The sequence below is a fragment of the Lynx canadensis genome, chromosome X (assembly GCF_007474595.2).
Source record: "Lynx canadensis isolate LIC74 chromosome X, mLynCan4.pri.v2, whole genome shotgun sequence".
Taxonomy (NCBI): Eukaryota; Metazoa; Chordata; class Mammalia; order Carnivora; family Felidae; genus Lynx; species Lynx canadensis.
Genome location: NC_044321.2, coordinates 47,001,569 through 47,016,399, shown reverse-complemented (window position 1 = coordinate 47,016,399; position 14,831 = coordinate 47,001,569). Strand labels below are relative to the sequence as shown.

The 14,831-nt window shown below is 46.1% G+C and overlaps 1 protein-coding gene and 1 non-coding gene across 5 annotated transcripts; both read right to left on the bottom strand.

Moving 5' to 3' along the window:
• Positions 1–1,824: 1,824 nt before the first annotated feature.
• Positions 1,825–10,083, bottom strand: LOC115507258 (melanoma-associated antigen D2). 4 transcript variants are annotated; one of them, XM_030305540.1, is made up of 13 exons: positions 9,984–10,083; positions 8,380–8,453; positions 7,542–7,997; positions 6,632–6,940; positions 6,450–6,513; positions 6,113–6,192; positions 5,497–5,591; positions 4,724–4,803; positions 4,588–4,630; positions 4,194–4,256; positions 2,964–3,078; positions 2,149–2,567; positions 1,825–1,959 (listed from the first exon to the last, which is right to left on the bottom strand). In XM_030305540.1, exons 2-12 carry the CDS (start codon positions 8,422–8,424, stop codon positions 2,157–2,159), a joined length of 1,761 nt encoding a protein of 586 aa, XP_030161400.1. In that variant the 5' UTR covers positions 8,425–8,453; positions 9,984–10,083; the 3' UTR covers positions 1,825–1,959; positions 2,149–2,156. The 4 variants fall into 4 exon arrangements, with proteins under 4 accessions (XP_030161400.1, XP_030161403.1, XP_030161401.1 ...); XM_030305543.1 differs by having other exon boundaries at positions 2,472–2,567; XM_030305541.1 differs by lacking the exon at positions 9,984–10,083 and adding an exon at positions 9,341–9,411.
• Positions 3,236–3,365, bottom strand: LOC115507978. The gene has a single exon (XR_003966888.1). It is a non-coding gene; the product is annotated as a small nucleolar RNA SNORA11 (small nucleolar RNA).
• Positions 10,084–14,831: the final 4,748 nt, after the last annotated feature.

The following is a 14,831-nucleotide window of genomic DNA, read 5'->3' as shown; positions in this document are numbered from 1 at the left end:
GAGAGCCCTGCAAGCCCATTGGTCTACAGAGGGAAGGGGAACGGGCAGAGTTCTCCCAGGACTATGATACACTCTTAATTCTATCAAGCACTTTTAACTGAATTATTAGAATTATGACAAGTTCCTTGTCAGACCCCATCACCTCCCCATTCCATTTCAGATAGACATCACCTGGAAATCTGAGGGGGTCCGTAGACACAGTACCCATCCACTAAAGAGTCCTTCCTAAGCCTAAGCTGTCTCTGACCTTGTCTACCTCTTGTGGGTATTACCCAGCCCCTTAGGAAACCATGGTCCAAGAAATCAATGGAAGAACCTCTACTTCCAATGAAAAACACCTCAGCGCCGAAAGCAAGTCTTGGTTCATGGCCAGTCAAGGAGCTGCCTTGCTTTAAATGGAGGTGGGTTTTGTTTTACATTGTTCCTTTATTGATGAGTTTACAGGAGGGATGAGAAAGCCATTACTCTGTCCTCCATAAGATTCTATCCCAGCGATTAGGGGTCTGGTATTGGGGGACTAGAGGGTTGGGGATTCCTGGAGAAAGGTCCAGGGAAATACTCCCAAACAGGGTGAAGGTGGATCTTGGATTGTCTGAGGGCCCTATCCCTTAGTGGGCAGTGTAGCTGGGAGGGCAATTTCAACCACACAAGTGTACTTTGGCACGTGGTTCCAAGTGTTCCTCCCTACCGCAACTCCTGCCACCATCCCTGGTGATTTCACTGTCCACATGAATAACCCAACCAACACCCTATTCTCCCAGCCTATTGACCCCTCCCTCATCTCTAGGAAATGTCTTCACTCCCCTTTAAGCACCCATTCCTTGGGCCTTACCATCACTTTCTGTCTGCTCTATCTTCTTAAATACAATCATCCTACTGTCTGACCATAGGACTAGTGCCCTAGTTCATCCTTCCAGTTCTGTCAACACCTCTTTGCAGATACCTAGAACACTGCCAGACATATAGCAGGCACTTGATTACTTGATATACTTCTTTAACATTCTGCCCTGTTCATAGGCTTCAAGTCTCCTATACTGTCTCCTAATTTCCTCATCTTCCTCCCCAAGCCTCCCTGGGTCCCACGATCCATCTCTTCCACCATTCTGTGTATCTACTGTGTCAGGCACCGTGCACACAGTAATGAAGATACAGACCCATATAGTCCCTGTCTTTGATCTTGTGTCCTTGTTCCAGAACCAAAACCTTGAGATAAACGAACTAATCTTCTTGATTCCAAGATTACTGACCACCTTGCCATGGAGGAAAGGTCTCCCAAAAATCATGGGCTCCATCCTCCAATGGGGCCTCCCTAATGCCTGTCATCTTTCCACAGTCCCCTCTCTAAGTCCTTTCTTGACAGTCCCTTATCCCAGGCCTTACACTGTTACCTCCTCAGGGCTACATGAGTCAATCTTTAACATCTCCCTATCGGCTCCTGCCTGCTTAAACTTCTCTTTCCTTTCCCAAGAAAATCTTCACTTATTCCCTTATCTCCCTTAAGTATCTATCTCTCTCCTCCTTGTCTCATCCACATTTCTCAAAGAGAGCCTATACTTGATGCCGTCTCCTCTACCTCTGCTTTCTGCTCCAGACTTGCCCACTTCACTCCTTCAAAGTGTGTCCTCTGTGCTTACAATCCTGACTCCCCACCCCACTGCAATCCTGCCTGTACTGCTGACTACAGCTAGGACCCAAATTATCCCAGAGAGGCATGCTAATCTTGCTCCCCTGAATCCAATAAATATAGATGGAGGCAGAAACTCTTCCATTTTTAAATGTCATACCAAAATGTGATAGCCCACCAAAAAAAAAGCAACAAAAAACTCAGAAATGGCAAGTATATTTAATGGAGAGTGTCGACTTCAATTGATTGATAGTGGCTGCCTAGAGTGCTGTGTTGAGTAGGTTTCTGAGGATGCACCCTGGCTCGAAGAGAAAGACTGCTGGGATTAGGAATATCTGAAAACACAAGTAAAATAAATTGAAAAAGTCAACTGATAACCATCAAAAAGGAAAGAATAAAATGCTAATCGTGGGGTTTTCCCATATGCTCCATACGGTCCTGCAACCTTGGCCTTCCTATAACCAGCCAGTTCCTCATCCCAACCCCATAGGCCCAAGCTGTCCAGACCCAGTCTAAGTAGATACCTGAAATCTCACTTATAGGAGAAACCACAGGCACCAGAGCTGCCACTGGTGCTGGCACCAGCTCCACCAAGGCCCGCGAAGAGCCCAAATGTGAGAGTAGCAGTTAGGCTGGCACTGGCACCAAAGCCACCACTGGCACTAGCACTGGCACTAGCACCAGAGCTAGCACCACCACTCTCTTGGGCTTTGGCTTTAGCTTCAGCTCCCGCCTGGATCCGGGCTTTGGCCCAGGGTCCAATATCAGCTTCGTCCCAGTTGCAGGGCCCAGCAGCATTTTCAGAGCCAAGCCCAATGCCCATTCGAGCTCTAATCTCAGCTCTCGCCTTGGCTTCAGCTGCAGCCTCGGCAGCAGCCTTCATATCTGCTTCCATTGCCTCTCGGTACTGAGCTGCCCATTCCTTGGGATCCTTCTTTTGTACCTGAAACAGAAATAACAACCATCAGAAGGATCAGAATCTAAGAAGTGAGTACCTACTTTATGCTAGGCACCATGTTACGTGCCCTACACAATAATAGCAATATAATAAATACTACAGTAATTACGTACCTAACATTCCATCCCTGCTCTGACCCTTATTAGCTCTGTGACCTTGGACATATTATCTAATAAATTCTGTGAGTCTGAGTTTTCTCATCTGGTATAGGGTAATGACGTTAGTTGTACAAATTAAATGATTCAGATAAATGGCACATTAACAGAGGCCACATTAACAGAATGTTCATGTATGAGCTGCAGGCTGCTATACACACAGCCTACTTTAGCCAGTGGCACCCCATGCTCTTGATATGCCAAGCTTGGGCAGCGATCCAATTACCTTGCAGGCAAACTTGAGGACTTTCATCTTGCTGGTCTCATAGTAGGAGCGCAGGCCCCAGAAGAATTCATACTCAGGGGGATTGCTATTAGGGACTCTGGCATAGTCCAAGTACCTTGAAAAGAGAAGTTGAAAGCCTTTATGTCTAAGACAACCACAGCCCACCCATGTATGGACTGGACATCCCCACTATATACTATAGCTTTTCTTCCAATATGGAGCCCTATCCCATTGGTCCTGCCCAGAAGCCATGTAGAGGTGCAAGATGAGATACATGTAGAGTATCTGCTCATAAGAAGGCCACAACTTCCGTGCCCTTTGTCACAATGAACCCAGATTCTTGCTGGGTGTGTTGTAAACAGAGGAGCCATTTCTTCAGGGCCCCTGCTCTGAGCACACCCCACCACTGGGTCATGTCTGTAACCTGGGGAGCCCTGGGACAGTCCACCATAGAAAATGACTATAAAGAGAAGAAATGGTCCACCAAGAGTAGCGTATTTTGTGCATACTCCCAACTGTGTGTGTGTACATGTGTACACATGCAGGTGCATGCTAATGTCTCTGTGTGAGTGCACATGTGCTAAGAACCACAGACACAATGGGCCCTGGCTAGAAAGTGAAGAGGGCTCTGTGACCAAATGGGCCCCTTACCAGCCAGGGCCACAATCAGACTTCCACTCTCTGAGACCCAGGTCCCTCAACTGACAATGGGGATGGGATGGCAGCATCTATACTGGGTATACGGTAGTTATGAAAATGAAATGAGATGCACAAGTCAAGCCGCAGCACAGTACTTGGCTGCCTAAAGCTATGGTTCTATGGCATTTCTTTATGGACATTAATTTCTATAAAGCCCTGGTTAGCACAGTAAAAAATAACCAAGGCACTGGGGCCAGTACCTAAATATGACTCTTCCATTTGCTACCTGTGCAACCCCTTAAGCAAATTACTTCACCTTTCTGAACCTCAGTTTACTCACATGCACAACATTGGTAATGACAATCCTTACCTTGAAGAAATTGCACTGAGGGCATAAGTGAGAGTACATTTCGGTCAGGAAATGTGTCCTCCTGCACACTCTCACTACCTCAGAAATAAGCTACCTACCATCTGCCACACACACACATATACACATGCCTAATCACACACACACACGCACTATAGCTTAATCACTCAGCTCTGAAAACAGGCAAAACACATGGAACACACCATCACCAGACACACACTTACTTCTGCTTCACGAACTCATCAGTAATAAGCTTCTTCACATCCCCAAAAAGTGAGTGATGTATCCTGATAGCAGAAAGAAAAATCCATCAATAAGTCAATCAATCAATCAATCAATCAATCAATCAGATATGGCACTTCCCAGAGGTATGCAGAGGCATTTTCAACATGGAAAAGAGACTGTTAGCACAAGAGGAAAACTCCACAGAAGCCCAAGAGATAGTGGGACGGGGGCAGAGAGTTTAGGAACATTTCCCCATCCACCCAGGTCAGAACCCTGGACCCTCTACTAGCACTTCCATCTATTCCACCAGACCACCAGACTGATGCAATCCTGGGACTCCTCTCTTGTCAAAGGACAACATGGACAGCAAGCACTGAAAGAGCCCAATCATACCCAGGGCGCAGCCCCAGCTTGCGCAGCACCTCCCAGATGACAGCTGCAAGGGGAGGCAAGAAGAGATAGGGACAGAAAATGAACATGTGGAATTCCAACTGTGGCCACCCATTCAGCTGCATGCCCAGCCACTCACCCTCACTGGACCGATTTCCATTCATAAAGATGATGCTAAGAAGCACCATGAGGAGACCCAGCTTTGGTGAATCCTTAGTCCTACGAAAATAACAGGGTAGAGAGGAGGTTTATGTCCAGCAGCCATCTGCAAAAAACACACCAGTTAGTTCACTAGGCTAGCCTCTCCCAGATTCCTCAGACATGAGAGAATTCTGCCCAGCTCTATGTGACCCTGGGCAAGGCACTTAGACTCTTGAGCCTCAGTCTCCTATTCAGTAAAATGGGAAAATCCAATCCTTCCTACCTCAGTTGCTGAGAGGATGGAAGAATGTCTGAAACCTGGTACAACCCAGGCACCTAGCCAGCGTGAGTCCCACCTTTTTCTCCCAGATCCCTCTGCCCCAAGAAAATTCTAGGCACAGCCCCAGTGATATTCCTGTCCTGTGAGCATCATGATTTACCCACACCAGGAAACTTTCCTTTGAGAACCACTCTACCAAAGCCAGTAGGAAGAGACAAGCAATGACAGGTCTACTTTCCTGGGAAGCTTCTGGAAAAAACAGAAAACTGGATAGTAGGAATGCACTGCTTCAGGCTTCTACACCTTCATTCAATCATAATCAAGCACCACTACCATGTGCAGGGCTCCAACTATGTGTGAACTGAAAGAGGAGCTTTTCAGGCCCTGTCTTCCTGCCTCTCTAAGGAGATGTGGGGAGAGTTGACAGGGATGGGGTAGTGCCATAGACAGAAGCAGAGCCTCCCTCCCACCCCAGCCCTTTCCCAGCTTACGTTCCCAGTATGCCTGCATCAGTGGGCTCTAAGGTGCTGAGAAGAATGTACAAGTGGTCATTCTTATCAATTTCCTTCAACTGAATCCCAAATACCTATGGATGGGGAGAACAGCTTGTGAGATCACAAATTCAGCTTCCTGGGCATCCCACAGCTCCCCGTGTACCTAGGTATGTGGGGGTGTGGGTGTGCATGTGTGTGTATAGGGAGAAGGGGCCAGTGAAATAATGTACATAAACGTTAAGTGATCAGCACACAGCAAACAGGTAAGAAATGTACTATTGTTATCAGCATCTTCTCTGAGATTATCGGGAATCTAGGGAGACAGAGAATGGGGAATGGAAGGAAAGAGGTGAGCATGTGAAATACATTACATGACATCTACAGCAGCAGACAGAAACCAGGACTAAGTTGGGTGGCTTGGGTCCTAGCTGTGCTTTTGCCAGACATGCTATGTGACCCTGGGCTAGTCTATACCCCTCCTTAGGCTACTATCTACCCATCCACACAGTGATGGGACTGAATTAGTGAGCGGTCCCACCCCCAGAAGACACATGTACACTTGTTTAATTCAATGCTTCCCCACTGCATCCATCCCCCACGGCTGCCACTTCACCTTCTCCAAGGAATAGCCTGCTCGTTCAATGATTTCAGGGTACACATCAGTGTATTCTTTGATGATGTCCTTCAGCATGTCTGCAAGGGGAGAATGTTGTGAGCACCTGAGCTGAAGTGAAGCCAGGTGGCCCAAAACCCAAGCTAAAGACCCTTTGACAACCCTGCTGTGGGTGGCACAAACAGTTCTGAAATAATGAATAGAGATGCTAGCAGTGCCAAATTAGAACTTTGGGAGTACATAGGTAGGAGCATAAGGGCAAGGAATGTCCTCAGCACATGGGAAAGTGGGCAAAGGAGAGCACAGTTTAGGGAATGGAGGGTTAGCAGGACGCTACCTGAGCGTTTGATGGGAATCTTTGTCTGGTCTTTAACCAAGAGGTACTTTACCAAATCGTTTGCCTGGACAAGGGAAAAAAAGGTAGAAAGATCAAAATATGTTTGCAAAAGATTTGAGGGGAAGGCAGAAAAAGAAGGCAAGGCAGTAGATAAGGAAAAGTACAGAGAACAGGGTTCTTACCCTCCCCTGCAAAAGGGCCACATCCCGAGGTGGTGGTGTCTCAGGCTCCTGGGATGACTGGAGCTTGGCAGCTCGGCGGCGAGCCTTGCCCCTACGGGCCTTAGGTGATCTCAGGGAGAGCAAAGCTCTCCGGGCCCAAGCAGCCAACCGAGTCCTTGATGCCCTGCGGGCCCAAAAGGCTATGGGGCCCCTTGAAGCCCTGCGGGCCATTGAGGCCATTAGGGCCTTTGAAACCCTTCGGCCAGCTGTGGTTCCAGAAGACTGACTCTGATCACTGCTGCCATCCTCTTCACCATTCAGAGGCTTCACCTGCATTAATACAGAGAGCAAAATATTGTCAGATAAAGTAGATGTTCCTTCTCCCTCATCCTATTTTTTCCAGAAGGTTCCTCTAATCCCACCCATGTAGTAACAGCCTGACTAGATATTGGCCATGTTGAGTCTTGGGTTTGTTTTTCACAGACTTCCAGGCAGGAGTTTCATCTCTTCACCAGGCCAGAAGGAACATAAGGATGGGGCCTGAGGATTCTCCTCTCCCGATGTCCACCACTGCTCCTGCTTTTACCACCCTGGAAAAGTCATTCCACCTCTCTGGGACTCAGCTTCCTTCTCATAAAACTGTATTATTTTCAGGATTTAATGAGATAACCCGTATGAATGTGCCTAGCTCAAGGTCTAACACATGGTAGCTACTATGTAAATATAAACTGCTTTATATTCAGATTGCAGCTATGTGTACTATCTCATTTCTCCACGAGTCTGTGAACTCTCTGCAGAGAGAAATTGTATCACATTCCTCTTATTGTCCCCCACAGCCTTGATGAGCACAGGAAACTTTCTAAATGTTTGCAAAACAAATGAACTAACTGGGAGAAGTGAAAAGGGAAGAGTGTAATTACAGAGGTCTTACCTTTCTGGCTTTCTTGGCCTTGACCTTGGGCCTAGTATCCTGATTCTCCTGAACCTGAGCAGCTGCACCCTCAGGCTTAGGTTCATCTGCCAAAGCCTGAGAGGCAGGATCCTCAGGCTCCAGGGCCTTTATATTGACCTTTGTATTAGCCACACAGCTGACCTTTTTGGTCTCAGTGGCAGGCAGTGTCACAGGCTGAGGGTCAGCACTCTGCATCTTGGTGTCAGCTGCTAGACTCTTCTTTTCAGCTGCCAGAACCTGGGTATCAGTCAGCTTAGTGGTAGGTGAGGCCTGAGTGGCAGCTGTCTCCCGAACCTCTGGAGTCTTTGAGACCTCTGTGGCCTTTGAGACCTCTGGTGCCTTTGATGTCTTCTGTGTCTCTGAGACATCCGAGTTCTGGGTCACTGTCAATAGGCTCTGTATCTTCAAGCCACTGTCCTTCTCTGAAGCTTCAGCCTGCAAGAGGAAGCAGGAAAGCTCACAGACTTTCTCCCCACCCCCAAGTAAGCAAGTGGCTCCAAAATTCCAGGCCTCACTTCTCTGACCTATACTAACTCCTACTTGTGATGTGCTCTGCCCACCTAACCCACAAGGACTCTCTTTCCTCTGAGCCGGAAGTGATGGCACAAGAATGGCTGGCCTGCCCTCCCTCCCTCCCTCCTTCCTTCCTTCCTCCCTTCCTTCCTCCCTCCCTCCCTCCCTCTACAGAGTGGGGGGAGGGGCACCCAGACAAGAAAGTGGGTAAAAAAGGACAAGGATGGGGGGGTGGTGCCAAGGGAACTGAAGCAGCAACAGGGGTTGGAGAAGAAGCAAAGGAGAAGAAGGAAGGAGGCCTTACCTGGAAGCGGGTTGGACCCGTACCTTTCTCGCTTGTGTCAGACATGTCTCAAGTTGGCCTGGCAAGAGCTGAGCCTAAGGAGAGAAGGCTTGGGTGAAAAGGGGAGCCTCCAGAACGTCCTCCCTCTAGTTCTGCCTGGAAACGGATCCTCACTTTCTGTAGGGCCCCAATCCCAAACCCCTCCCCCACCCCCAAAGACTACGTTCTTAGATTCAGTAATCCAGAGCGTCTAGATCTCAATTCTCTGCAGCCGCACCCTCCCCTCCTCCAGGAAGATGTGCCAGCGCGGCAGCTGGGGACCCCGCCCCTTTTCCCAATACACCCCCCCACTAGCCGCAGGCCAACAGTACGCATGCGCATTCGTTGCAGGGCCCACCTTAGCCCCACCCGCTTTCCCAGCACAAGCTCTTTCTTTGATGTCCACCGTGCACATGCGCACTCGGCATCTGCCCCCGTCTCCAAGCTGGCCCTTTACACGCCCCTTCTAGAGATCCATAGTGCGCATGCGCAATGGGCCGGCCTCTGTCCACAACCCTTTCCAACATACGCCCTTCTTTAGGTCCGCCGTGCCACTCCGCCCCGCCCCCTCCCCAACAGGCCTCCCTCTAAAATTATCGCAGTATCTGGTGGTCCCAGCCCCTCCCCCTACTCATACCCACCCTAAGTCCACAGTACCGCCCGCCCGGTCCCACCCTTTTTCACAACACGCCCCCTCCGACCAGGGGTAAAGCACATCTTGGTTCCGCCCCTTCCTTAATACACCCCCTCCTCAAATCAGACTGAAGCCAGTGATTCCATCTTGGGCCCAGCCAAACCGGGTCCAGTCCCCTCCCTTCCCATCCGGATGGATCCGGTACGATCCGGTCCCTACAGCAGGTTTTCCCCAGATCCCAGAGGGTTGGGCTGTAGATCACAGAGCCCCTACTGGACAGCGGATCGAGAGCTGGGCCCCGCAGCTCACCTCCTTCTCCTTAAAGAAGAGTGCGTCCACTCTCCAAGGCCCTCCAAAACTCCTAGACTGCCCTCCCCGCTCTAGGCCGGAAATGGTCCCGCCCCTTTCCGCCTCCCTAGGGGGCCTCCGTCGCAGCCAGTCTGCCCTTCCCCCCTCTCTGCTCCTCATTCCTTATCACCCCCCACCCCCATATTCCCTCAGCCTTGCTTCTTGCTCCCTATTACCCCTCACATTTCCTGTTTACCCCACAGAATTCCCTATCCCCATTCCTAACATCCTCCTCCGCGTTACCTATGCACCCCCTTCCCTAGTATTCCTTAACCCTTCTCTGCATTTCCTATTTTCTTCTCTGGATTTACACTTTCCCTCAATGTTCCCCTCCCCCTCATACTCCCAGTCAGCCACCCAACAAGTCCGGTTCCCCGTTCTTCTCCCCCCCCCCCCCCCCCCCCCCCCCGTCTCCCCCACTAATCTCTAACCCATAGTCCTACCGCCTACTACTCTAAGTAGTCTTCTTTGCCTACATCCAGCTCCAGGTCATCTCTCCTTCAGCTGCAGTGGTGCAGTAAAGATTGCCCACCTGCCTGGCTATAGGTTCGAGGGGGCTGAAACTACTGGCTGCCAGGAAACCCAAAATCTCAACGCCCCTTACCTGGTCCTCGAGCAAGTCCCAAATGCGTCTGCCCTCTCTCAGTCCCTCTCAAAGTCTCAGCCTCCTGGACTAGAGCTGCAACCAGCCCAGCCCAGCCCCTTTCCGCAGCCCCCTGCCACCCCCCTCCTTCCTTGGGGGTGGGGCAATGGGGCCCCGCTCAGGGCTGTCTGACGCCAAAGCCCGTGTTTATGCCACTGTACCAGGCTCGGTCTGCAGCCCTTCCAACCAAAACCACCTCCTCAAAGCGACTCATTCATTGAATTTATTTATTTTTATATCTTTATTTTTTTCTTATTACAAAGGTAATGTGTTGTGAAAATTCAAATAATGCAGAAATATGTAACATACCAATGAAAGGCCACTCTTATCTCATTTCCCAGAAATAACCACTGTTAACATTTTGATATACATCCCTCCTCATTTTTTTCTATTCATACACTAACTATTTGGGTTTTCTCCCCACAAATGGTATCCTGTTCTGTGACCCGGGTTTTTTTCCAGTTATATATTCTAAACAGTTTTCTGTAGTACACATTTTTCTTAACAGTTGCATAGTCTTTTCTTGTATAGATAGTCCATAATTATTTAACCAGCACAGGTTCAGGATACATGGATATGGATATTTAGATGGTCTTCCCCTCCCTTTACTATTATAAGCAACACTACAAGGAATATCCCGTATTTGTATGTCTGTATTGGGCTTTTTTGTTGTTATTTACAGTATTTTTTGCTGACTCAAATGCTACAAAAACTCTTCCATTTAAAATTTGTCAACTGACTCTCAAAAGGTACATGGAATAATGTTCCCACCAACAATGTCTCTCATACGTTTATGTGTCACATATATAACAAATATTTTTCATGTTATTGATGATAATCTTTGCTATACAAAATGATTTAGTTATGTAGTGTCCTTTTATCACAATTCCCTTTTATCACAAAATGCGTGTTTTTTTCAAGCACTTTTTTGGCTTCAGTATTTACATTTACATATTTGAGTATTCCAAAATTTGTTTTATAAAAGACTCAGCTTAATTATTTTCCAAAATCAGTCTCTTATCCTTATACCATCTGCAAATTAATCCATCTTTTTTTCCCCGCTGATTTGAAATGGCAGTTTTATCACATAATAAATTCACATAAGTAATCGGGTCTATTCAGGAGAACAAAATAAGATATATAAATAATGGGAATTAGATAAAATTATCATTAATTACAGAGTATATGAGTGCAGACCTGGACAACCCAAGAGCATTAACTAAAAAGTTATTAGAAAACATAATAAAATTCAGCACAGTGGTTAGTTAATAATATCTTTCTTACATTCAACAATAATTCAAATGGTCATAAGTCTTCTGCTTTATGAGGTCCCCTTTTCCTTTACTAAGCTAATAAAATATCAATTCCTACCTTCTATAGAAAATTCACACACACACACACGCACACACACACGCACGCACGCACACACACTTCCCAGACACTGAAGATGGGCCTCTGTTCTCCTGACTTCTTCTTTCTCTGAATTGTTGCTTTCTCCAAGTTTATAGCAGTTTACCACTTCTTGCTTCCTAGGTTCTCTCCCCCATCCCCAGGGCTTTATTTCATACTTCGCACAGAACCTCCTTTTCTTCCAGTTCTAGGATCCAAATTCCCATTGCTTCCAAATCATAACAAGGGATAAGGACTTTGGTCTTGATTTTGAGAGCACTGAAAAGTTTTTGAATGGTTTAAGGGTTTGATACAATACAGACTAGTGTTTTAGAAAGAACACTTCAGCTGCCTAATCCATAAGGAGTATAGATTAGACGTCTACCTGGAAAGAGGGTGAGTAGCCATATAGGTAAATTATGATTGTGGTTTGGCTTAGAGTGGTAGCTGTGGATATAGCGAGAAATTATTGAATTCAGAATATATTAAAGAAGTAAAAAGCAACAAGACTTTATGAATAATTGGGAGTGGGGAAAGGGGTGAGGAGGAGGGAACTATCAAAGGGAACTCTTGGGGATCTGATATGAGAGATCAAACGTGTTAATGGTAGCCCATTTCACTGAGATATGGAATACTAACAAGGGAATACTAATGGGGGAACATTGATATTGAGACACCTGTGGGACATTCAAGAAGAAATATTCCACGGGCAGTTGAATATACATGTCTGAAGCTCAGGAGAGAGGTCTGGACTAAGGTTACAGATCTAGAAGTCACCAGTATATATATGGTTTTTTAATCTATGGAAAGGGAAATAGCACCTGAGAAGAATGTTTAGCTTTAGAACAGATGGGGCCTAGGGAAGAGCCCTGGTGACCAGCAGTAACTATGGCATAGACAGAGGAAAAGGAGTTCACAAGAGAGATGAATAAGTAGTGACCAAAGAGATATGGAGAAAAGCAGGAGAAAGTAGTGTCACAAAACCAGGGGAAAAGAATGTATAGGGGCATCTGAGTGGCTCAGTCGGTTGAGTGTCTGACTCTTGATTTTGGCTCAGGGCATGATCCCAGGGTCGAGGAATCAAGCCCTGCATCAGGCTCTGCACTGACTGTGGAGCCTGCTTAAGATTGTTTCTCTCTCTCTCTGTCCCTCTTCACCACTTGCTCTCTCTCTCTAAAAAAAAAAAAAAAAAAAAAAAAAAAAAAGTTAAAAAATGTTTCACAATGGGGGTGGTGGTGAATACTACCAAAGAGATCAAGAAAATTCTTGAAAAAAAGATCTAGGGAATTTAACAATCAGGTGGTGGTGGTCTGGTCACTGGTGACCTTGGAGGGGATAATTTCAGTACAGACATTTGTGGAATAGATTGCTAACTGTTACCCTAATATCCCTTCTTATCTTCTTTCTTAGTAATAAAACATCTTAAAAAAACATCTTTAGTTTTACCTGGACACATAGACTCCTGGAATAAAGGCCATGAGGACAAGGGTCAAATCCTAAGGATAGTGGATCAATAAACTAAAAAGAACCTGGATTTCTAACAATTTCACGGTGCTACCATACCAGCTTTGGACTGCCTACCCTCTAGATTTCTTTTAGGTGAGATAAATACATGTATACATTATTTAAGTCATTGTTACTTGGGAGTCTATGCCATGTAGTAGTTTCATGATTACAGTGAGTTGAGATGTCAGTGGTCGGTGAGGTATACGTGACAATGAGTATAGACTACTCTTTCAAGAAACACCTGAGCCTGATTTCAAGGTTCTCCCAAAATTTATCCCTAACTAGTTTTTCAGGCTTTCTTGCTGTTTTTCTGAATACTGCCTATATTCAAACCAAAGAAAACACTTACTATTACCAGATAAGCCCTTGCTTGCTTATGAGCCTTTGTACAATTTCTTCCCCATGGAACACCATCTGTTAGATCTATCCTACGTTACAACCTCCACCATTTTAAATTCCACAACATTTTAAGTCCCGGTTGTGGCCTTTGGGATTCTGGAGTAACTTTAAAGGAATACAGAGTCAAAACCTTAGGAGATATTGGATTCAAGGGACTCAAGCAAAATCTCAGTCCAAGTCCATCAGGAAGGCATTCCCAAAGATGTTTAAAGCCAAACTTCCCCAGTCCCTTCTCAATACCACCATCTCTCTAACATAGTACCATAACCACCCTTATCTTATGACCTGGGGATCAGAGGACAGGAAGAAATCTTATCAGGAGAGAAAAAACAAATTCATTCACAATCTTCACCCTTGACCAGAGAGATTTCCTTCCATCTTCTCCTTGTGAACTCTTGGAATCTTTTGATCTTTAGCATCTACCCATAAAATCTGAAGAACCAAGGTCACTGGGTCCCAGACAAGTTTCAGCATCTGTACATCAGCAGGCAAATACCTGAGATAATATAGGTTCTACACATCAACTGAGAACAAAGATGAAAGGCTGAGTTATCACCAGGGAGCTCTGTTAAGGAGATAAGGAAAGGCAGGCTAAAGATTGCTTAGTGTAGAAGGTCAGGGATAAAACTGCCTAATTCTGGAACATCTAAGATTTTAGACCACTGAAGCTTAAATGTAAAGCCCAGAATATCCTTATCACCAATCCTCTCCTAACATATTTCCCTTCCACCAAACTATACAAAGTAAGTACCTCCGAATTTTTCAGAGATAAGGCTAGAAGTGAGTGGCAAAGGTTTCTTTCCAAAGCTACCTATCACTTTTTTAGTCATCTAAGTCTGCACAGCATAGCAATTAGCTTAAAATTTGATATCAGACTTTCCTGTTCTTCATATTTTTTAGCCATTCCCATCACTGGGAAAGGCCTACTAAACATCCCTTCTCCTGGGCCCCTACTCCTCATTGTTGTTGGGCCTTTTCTGTCCATGAACATGTGGAGGTACTCCTATTTCCAGTTTCCAGGTTCCTATGTCCTCTCTCTTGAGCTGCTAATGGAATCTCATTTTTTCTTCCTTTTATGTGCAGGGTAATTTAATTTATTTTGTAATGTTCTAAGCTTGGAGAGCTATCTTTCCACAATCAAAATGGCTTCATTTTGTTAAACCAGAGGCAAATTTCCCATAGATGAGGAAACCGGCTACTCACTTTTAGACTAACATGCCTTCTCCTCTGCTCTTGAGTCCTTCCTCAGCACACATCTTTGAGGCAGATTCAGGTCATTCAACAGTCAATAAGCACCAACTATGTATTAAGCACCTCTCTAGAGGTAGTCCTTGCTTTTGAGGAGCTTTCATTTCTATGTAAAATGAGCATTAGCCTCATTTTACAGGTGAAAAAATTGGGGGTGAGGGAAGTAATTTTCCCATGTGAAAGCAACTAACAACTAGTGAATGGCAGAGAGAGGACTTGACCCCAGGTCAGTACAATGCCAAATACTAGAGCTTTCACCAGTATGCT

Bases quoted from the DNA above. Each gene is read 5' to 3' on its own strand.
- LOC115507258 (XM_030305540.1), bottom strand. From the start codon at position 8,424: ATGTCTGACACAAGCGAGAAAGGTACGGGTCCAACCCGCTTCCAG. The intron at 6,193-6,449 runs GTAGCGTCCTGC...CTCCCCTTGCAG, and splicing joins GATTCCCATCAAACGCTCAG to ACATGCTGAAGGACATCATC. The intron at 5,592-6,112 runs GTGAAGTGGCAG...CCCCATCCATAG, and splicing joins CAGGCTATTCCTTGGAGAAG to GTATTTGGGATTCAGTTGAA.